The 11,191-nt window shown below is 35.5% G+C and overlaps 1 protein-coding gene across 1 annotated transcript in view; it reads left to right on the forward strand.

Annotated features, from left to right (window-relative positions):
• Positions 1-11,191, forward strand: part of LOC106736119 (zinc finger protein 39-like) — a 17,465-nt gene extending 6,274 nt beyond the window's left edge. Inside the window, exons 2-3 of the mRNA XM_027776254.1 lie at positions 10,702-10,828; positions 11,081-11,191. Of these exons, the coding sequence (XP_027632055.1) occupies positions 10,702-10,828; positions 11,081-11,178 (225 nt within the window). The 3' untranslated portion in view covers positions 11,179-11,191. The remainder of the gene's footprint in view (positions 1-10,701; positions 10,829-11,080) is intronic.

Genomic DNA, 11,191 nt, shown 5'->3' on the forward strand with positions numbered 1-11,191 from the left:
GCATATTATTCTCAAATTTTTGGGCCATTTTCTCGGTCTTCATGGTGGATTTTTCTAGGCCAGCAATTTTCTCTTCTATATTTGAGATTATTTTTTCTGTATGATCTAGTCTCCTTTTAATACTTTCAAGGGAAATTTTAACTTTTTGTATTATAGCCTTCATCTCTAACAGTTCCATCTGATTCTTTTGTAAAGTGTGAAATTCCTCTTTTAGATCTTGCATGAATTTCCTCACCTCCTGGAGCTCTTCAACTCCTTTCTCCTTCCTCTTCAGCAGTTCCTTATCTCTCTTCTCTTCCATCTCTGTAAGCTTTGCCATTATGAATGTTCTGAATTCTTTATCAGACATTTCCACGATTTCCATTGAATTGTGTGTGGATGAAGACGAGCTATTCTTTTCCCTTGTAGGAGAGGTATTTTCCTGCTTCCCCATATTTCTTGTGGTCCTGCAGCAATTTCTAGTCATCTGGTAGATGGTCAGTTTCTTCCCAAACTTGCAAGTTCAATCTGAGGGTAGAGGAGTGTGCAGAAAAAGAAACAGAGGGAAACAATACCAACAACAGCAAAAAAACAAAAACAAAAAGACAAGAGACAAAAAAAGAAGAGAAAATCTTTTAAATAAATCTAAAACAAAAATAGTTAATATTCAAAAAATTTCAATAAAACTCAAAAGTTAGAAAACCGTGCAGCGAGAGAGAGAGAGAGAGAGAGAGGACAGAGACAGAGGTAGAGAAAGACAGATACAGAGACAGGAGACTTGAAAGGGGTCTTCCTACCACGCAAGTTTTGTATGCTGGCGGCCCAGTTATCAGTGGAACATCTTCCTTTCTCCCAAAATGGCTAGATCGCAGGAGCCATGGAGCTGTCTGTCTCTTGAAGAAGGCCTGTTCTGTTCCCTTCTGCCTCTCCGTGAAAGTTTTGTATGCTGGAGGCCCAGTTATCAGTGGGACATCTTCCTTTCTCCCAAAATGGCTAGATCGCAGGAGCCATGGAGCTGTCTGTCTCTTGAAGAAGGCCTGTTCTGTTCCCTTCTGCCTCTCCGTGAAAGTTTTGTATGCTGGAGGCCCAGTTATCAGTGGGACATCTTCCTTTCTCCCAAAATGGCTAGATCGCAGGAGCCATGGAGCTGTCTGTCTCTTGAAGAAGGCCTGTTCTGTTCCCTTCTGCCTCTCCGTGAAAGTTTTGTATGCTGGAGGCCCAGTTATCAGTGGGACATCTTCCTTTCTCCCAAAATGGCTAGATCGCAGGAGCCATGGAGCTGTCTGTCTCTTGAAGAAGGCCTGTTCTGTTCCCTTCTGCCTCTCCGTGAAAGTTTTGTATGCTGGAGGCCCAGTTATCAGTGGGACATCTTCCTTTCTCCCAAAATGGCTAGATCGCAGGAGCCATGGTGCTGTCTTAACATTAGTTTTTGATAAGCTGAGCCAGTAAAGGTACAGCTTTTACTTCCTTGATCTATATGCAAACTGGAGAGTTCTCTGTGGTAAAATGCCAAAAATTTACAGTGTTTGTCCTTTAAGAATCTCTAAATCCACTTTTTTCCTTCTTTTAACTATTCTCCACTGTCTCAGATAGTTCCATTCTACATTTCCAAGTAACACACACACACGTGTGTATATGCATATGTTTATGTATGTACATGTGTATTTCTTTTTCATGAGTTTTCTTTTGTCTAAGCCCTTTACCATTATTTCATGTGCATTGTTATTTTTAAGTGTTCATATAATAGCTCTTCTATTATTTAATTCCTTCAGTCTGTATTGTAGCTTTATTTTCTCTACTATGGACTGTTTCAAATTTTCTAAGCCTAGTATTTTTTTACTACATGAATGTAGTCTGTCTTCAATGAAAGACACTTATATACACATTAAGTAAAGGTGAAGTAAAGAGTACATTATAGATTTAATGTATTTTCTGCTAATTTATGGTTCATGAACTTTTTGTTACATTAAGTGTAACATTTTTGAAATGGTTGTTTTGTGTTTCACAATATTCACATTTGACTTTTTATGTAACTCCAAACATTTACATTACACCAGTTTGTGAATAAGAACTCTATAATAGTGTACTTGCACTTTTCTTAGTTTCTCTACCATGTCATCATGTATTTTACATCGTACATATTATAATCACAACATGTGATTTTTTCACTTTGACACACTCAGCTTTAACTACATGACTCGAGACCTATAATCATAAATTACATTGTAAGCATGAGTTATCCATATAGCCCATAGTCATAAGTTGCCTCAAACAGACATTGCCTTTTTTCAAAAAAGAATTACTTATTTAATTTTATTATCATTTTATTTTGCTCTAGGGCACTCACACTCATGGTGGGGGGAGTGAGAAAGCAAGCTACCAGTCTGAGCCTCCCTTCGAACTGTGGTCAGCTATGTGGGGATCCAGCACCTTTACCACATCACCACCTGCTGGCTCCAGCCAATATCTTTCTTAAAAGTTTGAAGAAAAAGCAATTTATATGGGTCCTCACTTATTTTTTTATTTCCAGTATTCTTGTTTGTATCTTGCCAGATCTTTATCTGTTTTAACATTTTCTAATAGGTGACAGTTTGGCTCCTATATGCCTTCTTGTAGTTGTCTTTGTATTGTGTATTGCTATATGATATTATGCTGTCTTTTAAGACCATGACTTTTATGACACCAGCTGTATATATGCATGTTAAGGTGATCTGATTCCCCAAATCACCTTAGGCCTTGTAATTTCTAGAGGCAATTATGAACCTAGGAAGTTTTTATAATCACTGTTAGGATACATTTTTATGCAAGAATCCACTAAAATCAGCCAGGGACAAGATGCACAAGATATGTTTTATGGGTCATTTGCTCAAGTTTCCAATTGTTTTCTCTCAGTATAATTCTGTTGATATTGCCTATTTCTCCCAACAGTAATGGGCAACAACACCCACAGGACATTGCAAACATGAGAATCTCATCCAAGCCTTTGTTCAGGGTTAGGAGGTATCTCATTGTAGTTTTGATTTGTGTCTCCCTTGTGGTAAGGGATGTTGAGCATTTTTCATGTTTTTTTACTTTTTGTTTTTGTCTTCCTTAGAGAGTTATCTGTTGAGCTTATTGGCCCATCTTTTAATTGGGCTGATCTTTTCCTTTTATTCAGGTGCACTGCTTGATTTCTTTGTATATTCTAGTTACTAGACCGCTATTTGAGGCATACTGTGCAAATCTATTTTCCCACTTCAAGGGTTGTCAGTTTACTCTAATTCTTTATTTTGCTGTGCAGAAGCTTTTGAAATAACATGTTCCCACTTGTTTATTTTTGGGCTTATTTCCTGTGTTTTGGGGATCTGACTGAATAAGTCCTTGCCTATGCCAGTGTCTTCATGGTTTCCCCTGCATCATTCACCAGTAGTTTTATAGTTTGAGGTCTTGGGTTTAGATCTTTGATCAAGTTTGAGTTGATTTTCATTTATGGTGAGAGATAGGAGTCCAGTTTTATCTTTCTGCAGGTGGATGCCCAGTTTTTCCAGCCCCATTTACTAAAGAGGTTTTCTTTTCTCCATTAGATTGATTGGTGCTTTTTGTTAGAAAAGAGTTGGCCCTATGTTTGGGGATTTACTTCTGGGGTTTATTCTGATTCCAATTGTCCAAATGTCTGTTTTTTGTGCCAATATCATGCTCTTTTGATGATCACAGCTTTGTAATACATTTTGGGGTCAGGAAGTTTATTTCTGGGGTCTCTATTCTGTCCCACTAGTCCACCTCTCTGTTTCTGTGCCAAAACCATGGTGTTTTGATTATTACAGCTTTATTGTATATTTTGGGGTAATGGAGGGAGATGCCTTTTACTCCACTCTTCTTGCAGAGAATTTCTTTGATAATACCATGTCTTTAATGATTCTAGACAAATTCTATGATTTTTTTTTTTAAAATCTGTGTAGAATATCTCTGGTAATTTGATAAGGGTTGCATTAAATTTGCAGATTAAATTGGGTAGGGTTGATATTTGATTATATCACATCTTCTAATCCAGAGACATGGGATTCTTTTTTTTTTTTCCGCTTTTTGTGTCATTTTAAATTTCTTTCTTCCTTCCTTTTTTTTTTTTTTTTGAGAGGTTTTTTTGCCATAGGGGGGGTGTGCTTACGGGTGTGTGCTTACCAGAAAGACAGAGAGACAGAAAGCGAGAAACCACCCCCCCTTGGGGATGGCCACGCCTCAATTCCTTCTCCTCCATTCTTCTCTTGAGAACTTGGAGTATGCAAGCATACATGCCCGGTGTGTGTTTAAGCCACTGTTTCCAGGACTCGAACTGTGATTGGCTACATGGGAGTTCAGTGACATAGCCATTATGCTAACTGCTGATCCCTTCAATTTCTTTTTAAAGTTTTCCGTAGTTTTTCTTGTAGAGGTCATTGACTTCTTTGGTTAGGTTTATTCCTAGGTATCTTAGGCTTCTTGCAGCTCTTGTAAGTGGGATAACTTTCTTCAGGTCTACCTCAGTGTGCTCCTTTTCATTTATAGAAATACTATATATATTTGCATGTTGATTTTGTATCCTGCCAGTTCATCATATTCATTTATCACTTCCAGGAGTTTTTTTTTTTTTTTCCTTCCCCTTTCCCTGTGTATGTAGATTCTTTTAGATTTTGTATGTATTTAATTATGTCATATGCAAATAGAGATCATTTCACTTCTTTTCCTATTTCAATGCCTTTTATTTTAGTTATTTATCTGATTCAATTGGCTTGGACTTCTAGTAATATATGAAAATGGAGTGGAGAAAGTGGGCAGCTTTGATTTGTTTCAGTTTTTAGGTGAAAACCTTAACCCTTTTCCCCATTCAGTGTGATGTTAGCTATCAGTTTTTCATATATGGCTTTTATTGTGTTGAGAAATGATGCATCTATGCCAGTGTTGTTGAGTTTATTAATCATGAAGGAATGTTGTGCTTTTTCAAATGCTTCTTCTGCATTGATTGTTACTGTCATATCTTTTTATCCCCTTTTTCTGTTAATATAGTGTATTACATTTATAATTTTGTGTATACACACAAAAATACATCCTTGTATTCCTGGAATAAAGCCTACCGGCTGTGGTGTGGTGTATAATATTTTTAACATGTCATTACATATAATTTCCTAGTGTCTTGTTTAGAAGTTTCACATTTATATTAATCAGAGATATTGGTCTGTAGATTTCCTTTTTTGTTACATCCTTTTCTCTTTTGGGGATGAGGGTGATAGAGATTTTATAAAATAAATTTGGGAGGATTTCTTCCTTTTTGTTCTTTAAAACTTATTTGAGTAGAATGGGGGTCATATCTTCTTTCAAAATTTTGTAGACTTCAGAAGTGAAACCATTGGGACCTGCACTTTTCTTTGTTGGGAGATTATTTATTACTGATTAAATTATTTTTCCATTAGTAATTCTATTTGAAACATATCCACACAGATTTACAGTGAGTGACAGTCCATGTTATCACTTATCTTTTGCAGTATTTCAGCACTTTACTTAACACCAATCTAAGCACTGGTATATAATTTTATAATTCTGACTTCTTAAATGTATGCTGTTATGATGTCTTTTTTCATTTCATTTGGTTATATACATTCCTGATCATCTGAATATTTATTTTCCTTACAAAAATATACCATCAGAATAAAGAGATTTTTGAGGTTGTGTCAGTGTTCAAGGTTTTTTTTTCCCCCCAGCTTTTCTTCAGTTGTCCTAAATATGATTAGCCTTATTTTATAAATACACATGACCCTGCCACTAAGTCAGGTTTATAAACGCATTGCCCCAGTACGAAAGCATTTATACTTCTTTTCAACAAAAGGGCTGTGAATACTGCTGTTATTGCTGCTTTTGAATGTGTACTTCCCCAGTAATCTCTTGTGAAAGTTCAGTGGGACACCAAGCAGAAGAAACAAGCTCTGTCAGTGAGTTAAAAATATCTTTTATTGTACCTTCCCCTGTGGAACACAAAACATGGTATGGCACTCAAAACTAAAGTCAATATTTAGTGTGGCTTACCTATTCCTGACATGATTCTTGCAATATTTTTCTGCACTTCACTGTGTAGCATCTGTATGTCTTCACAGAGCATTGATGGCAAAGTAAGGTTACTTTGTTTATAGTTTGATGTCATTAATGCTTTTTTATTTTAAGGCATTGCCTCTCTCAGGTAAGGCTTTAAAGAGGACATAATCATGCTTAACCACTAAAGGGAAAAAAGAAAATTAGTTAACAAAAGGCTATTACACTTTCCTTGTGATAAATTTCACCTGCCAAGGACATTACACTGAGGTATTACTAGCTCTGTGGACTGACATTTAATAGAAGTACAATGCTACTTTGTCACATCTTCAATCTGATAAAATCCTATGTAGCTGCAAAACTGTTCCCAAAAGACAGAGTAGTTTCTTGAACTTCAGATGTGGTTTTAGAGAAGTCATAGGGCCTCCTGGCTCAGGAATGCGTTGGTATCTCATACTGTTCACAGTGGATTGAGACTGGATAATTCAGAAAGATAACAGTAGTACAATTACAGTCTACTTGTCATCTTCTGTGTCTTGAGTTTGGTGTTTTAATGCTGGACCATTGAAATTTGCACCTTGGTGGCAGACAACCTACAAATCCAATATTGTCATAAAAGTTAGTAATAGTAATGTTTGTGAAATAAATATATGCTATCTGCTGGTTCTGATCTAGGTATATTTTATATGTTCAGAGATTAGTTCATTTCCTCTAGATTTTTCAATTTGTTGACATATAGTCACTCAAAACACCTATAATTATCTGTGTATTTTTGTGCAGTCCATGATAATATCACATTTTTCATGCCTTATTTTCTGGGTATTTTATTTTGCTTTTGTACTTAATAGTTCGTTGGGATTATTTTCTCAAAACCCTAGCTTTTTGCTAATTTTTTTGTCAGTCTTTGCTATAGAGTATGTGTACCTTCTGGAAAGAGATGGGGTAGGGTGGAAAGTGGGAAATCACCCCTCCTGGGTGGTGACCCTACCTCACTCCCTTCTTTTTTATTTTCCTCTTGGGATTTGGGGCATGCACACATGCACCCAGTGATGCCAGTTGCAGGACTGAAATAGTAAGTCAGTCATGTAGGATCAGCTGCCTTAACCATCATGCCACTGGCTGGTCCTCAGTTGTTCTTTTGGTCTCTGTTTTATTTATGCCTATTCTAATTTTTATTATTTTACATCCTCTATTAATACTTTTGGGTTATCTTGTTCCCACTTTTTCAGTTTGCTGGGATAAGTCATTAGGTTATTTATGAAGTTTTTTAAACGTGTTTGTGTGAGTGCTACTTGCTGTAGACTTATCTCTTAGGAGTGCTTTTGATGTGTTTAAAAGCATCTGCAGAGTTGTGATTAAATTATTACTTGTTTCAAGAAATTTTCATTTGTGTTCTTAATTTATTCAGTAATTTTGAAGCTACTCGGTGTATATTAGGTAATTTTCATGTATTTGTAAATTTTTGAAAGCACTTTCTGTTTGAGTTTAATTTCATCTTATATAGTAACAAATAAGTTACTATATATAATTTCTGTTTTCTTTTTAGTTTTAAAGGCTTGTTTTGTTCTCTTTTATATGGTCAGTCTTCAGAAATATTCTGTGCGGCTGAGAAAAATGTGTATTTTGATGTTTTTGGCAAAAATCTTCTGTAAATGTTGGTTAGATTATTCGATTTATTGAATCATTATGTTCTGTGTCCTTTTTTCCTTTTTTTGTCTAAATGATCTGTCCAGGGGTGACATAAGTGTTGAAGTCCACACGAATTAGCATGTCCCAATCAGTCTTCCTGTTCATATCTAGCAGTCTTTTTTTCTGATGTTGAATGCATAAAGTTTTATGATTTTTACATCTTCCTGGTGAATTAATCTTTTCAATACACTATGTCCTCTGACTCTTTTTACACTTTTGACAAAAAAAAAAAAGTTTTTACAATAGGGTGCATGCATTCTTACCAGAAGTAGAGAGAGGAAAAGTGAAAAATCACACCCCAGAAAGGATGGCTACACTGTACTCCCTCCTCCTCCATTCTCCCGTCAGGGTGTTTTTTATGCATGCTCATGAACTTGGTGTGATTTTCAACCCTCCAAGTCTGGGACTAAATATGCACAATCAGACATTTGGGACCCAGATGCCTTAAGTTACAGGACTTACAGGTACAAGCTTGTGTATACTTGCTCTCACTCTCTCTCTGATATATCTAAATTATTTAATTTTAGTTATTATGATTTTTTTAACTGAGTATATGGCATACACACTTGCTGAGCCTTGGGGGATGGGTTCCAGAACTCAAACCATGGTAAGATATGTAATATTCCAGCACCTTATCCTACCTGCCAGCTCCCCGTCCTCATATTTAATGTCTCTCTTTGATTTCAGTTGACTAGTACCTTACATATATTGTTAGTTACTGTGGTAGACTATCTTTATCCTTCAGTGTTTCTCTCTTAACTGTGATACTGCCATTCATACCGAGATATATATATATATACACACACACACACACACACACACACACACATACACACATATATTATGTTAAAGAACAACATTCTAAGTCTTCTTTTATTAAAGGCATTTAACATACATCTATATTTTTAAATATACCCTCTTTGGATGGAGCACAGAATTTCTTTTGATAGAGCTGTGAATATTTTAAAATATATTGACACTAAGTCATTTTTAAAAATTTCCAGAATGATAAAAATTTAGACCAGCCTATGGAATTAAGGTTAAGGCATCAGGATCCCACATGCCAATTGCATGGTTTGATTCCTGAACCCAGTATCTTGAGAATCACAGTAGGCACATGTACTTGTACAACCTAAATTCTGAAAGAAGGGAGAAGTGGAGGAACATGAATTGTGTCATGAACGTTCCTCCTTTGGGATGATTTTTCACTTTCCATCTGCATCCCCCAGAAACACATGAGCCCTTTTTAAATTATTTAACAAACTTTTTTTTTTGTTTTAAATAGTCTGATTCTATTTCTCTATCAGTAAATATTATTTCTTTATATTAAATTTTATTTTAACTTCTTTTATACATTGAAGCACATATGTCACTTAGCTTGTAAAGTGAATGTTCCAATAGGAATATATTTCTCACAGGTCTAGTTGAGATTTTGTACTTTTTTTCCATTCTTGAATTCTCTTAAATCTACCAGTTGACCCCAGGTCCACTTTCACTGATGAGAATAGCTTCAGCTATCACTTGAATTTCTTTATTTTATTTTATTTTCTTGGAGAGGTTTTTGTTATAAGGTGTGGGCACTAGTCAGAAAGACGGAGAGAGGCAGACAGACAGAAAGCGAGAAATCACCCCCCAGGGTAGATGGCCACACCGCATTCCCTTCTCCTCCATTCTACTCTTGAGATCTTGGACATAGACTCGCGCCTGGTGTGAGTTTAAGCCACTGGGTCCGGGACTCCAACCATGTTCAAATACATGGGAGTTCAACGACATAGCCATTATGGTAACTACTGGTCCCACTATCACTTGAATTTTTGCTGCTTCCTAAATATTTGGCTACTTAAACTTCAAAGATGATGTGTAGAAGATTTATCTGTCTACTGCTCAGATTTTTCCCAATTTTAACTTTTAGCTCCCATATGTATATGCCGCTTAAACAGAAACATTCAGTTCAGTTAAATTTCTGCTTTGATTCTGGGGCAAATAAAATTAGTACCAATTTTTTTTGCTTGCTTTTTTTTTTTTTTTTGGATGAGTTCCCTATTCAATATTCTTATTTCTCTATTTTCTTATATAGGTGGTCATGTCAAAACTTGGTTTTAACGCTATTATATCATGGTTTTAACTGTATTATTTCTTTCAGAGTATTCTTAGTCTGCAATCTGTGGATGGCAATTAAACTGCAAATCTGATTATATAATGTATCACTTTTTTGGCTTTTTATTATTTATACTCTGTTTTAACAAATGATAAAGTAATATTCATCTTTATTTAGACTCTCAATATTTTTGAATGCACAACTGTAGTATAAAGATGCTTGTAAATATACTTCAACTTATGAGTAATTAACAGTATGCACATAAAATATTTTATTGGAATTAGGTTAAGTACTTAAATATAAAATCACTTTGCAGTCACTTCCTTGAACACCTTTACTGACCTTGTCTTTTATCACAGACCAGGAATACTTACCTAGGTATACTGTTTCTACTTGCATTAATATTAGGAATATACCTTGTGCTTTCATAGGAAGATTGCTATAGTTTCATTTTCATAAGAATGTTTACATTTATGTTAACATCATTGATTTAAAGAACAAATTGATAATACAGAAAAAAGAAACAAAAACACCTTTCTATTTTTTTTAGACTGGTTACCATCAACTTGTGTCTATCTTACTTAATCTAACAAATTACTCCAGATATGTATTTATACTCATGTGTTTGTATGAGATAATAAACGCCTTGACATAGCAGAATATTTATTATGCTTTCATTCCTTGCAGCAAAAACATTTGGAGATCTCTGAAGAAATACTTATAATAAATTTAGCAGTGAATAAGCTAGCAAAGAGATAGAATGTTTGTACTTTACTTTTTTCTCTCTACAGAGACAGAAATATACAGAGGAACAAGCATATACAAACATAGAGAGAAAATAAATTTCCCATGTTATGCTCTATTTCTCAGGGCTGATGAGGGGAAATGTATTTTGACAGGGGTTCATATCATTTGAGGATGTTGCTCTGGACTTTACCTGGGAGGAATGGCAGGACCTGGAAGATGCTCAGAAGATTCTATACAAGGATGTGATGCTGGAGACCTACAGCAACCTGATGTTTTTGGGTTAGTGGAACTACCCTGAAGCTGTCTGAAGTAATTACTGTCTCTTTTCATAGTAAATGTACAAGAGTTTCATAATGTTTAATGCTGCTTAGGAGTGAGATTTCATTCTGTGGTTAATGTGAGTGGCACTCATCTTTAACAAAATGCCCAAATCAGCCCCTTTATTGCACAGCTGATAAACTGAATTGTTGTTACTCTTCAAGTAGCTTACCTGAATAGATTGGCAAAATTATACACTGCTTTTTATTAAAGGACAATCCATTGCCAAACCTGCAGTGATCTTCAAGTTGGAGCAAGGAGGAGATCCATGGACATTAGAAGAACTTCCCAGCTTGAGCCTCCAAGGTTAGTCAGTGCATAGTT

The sequence above is a fragment of the Tupaia chinensis genome, unplaced genomic scaffold (assembly GCF_000334495.1).
Source record: "Tupaia chinensis unplaced genomic scaffold, TupChi_1.0 Scaffold000648_1, whole genome shotgun sequence".
NCBI lineage: Eukaryota > Metazoa > Chordata > Mammalia > Scandentia > Tupaiidae > Tupaia > Tupaia belangeri.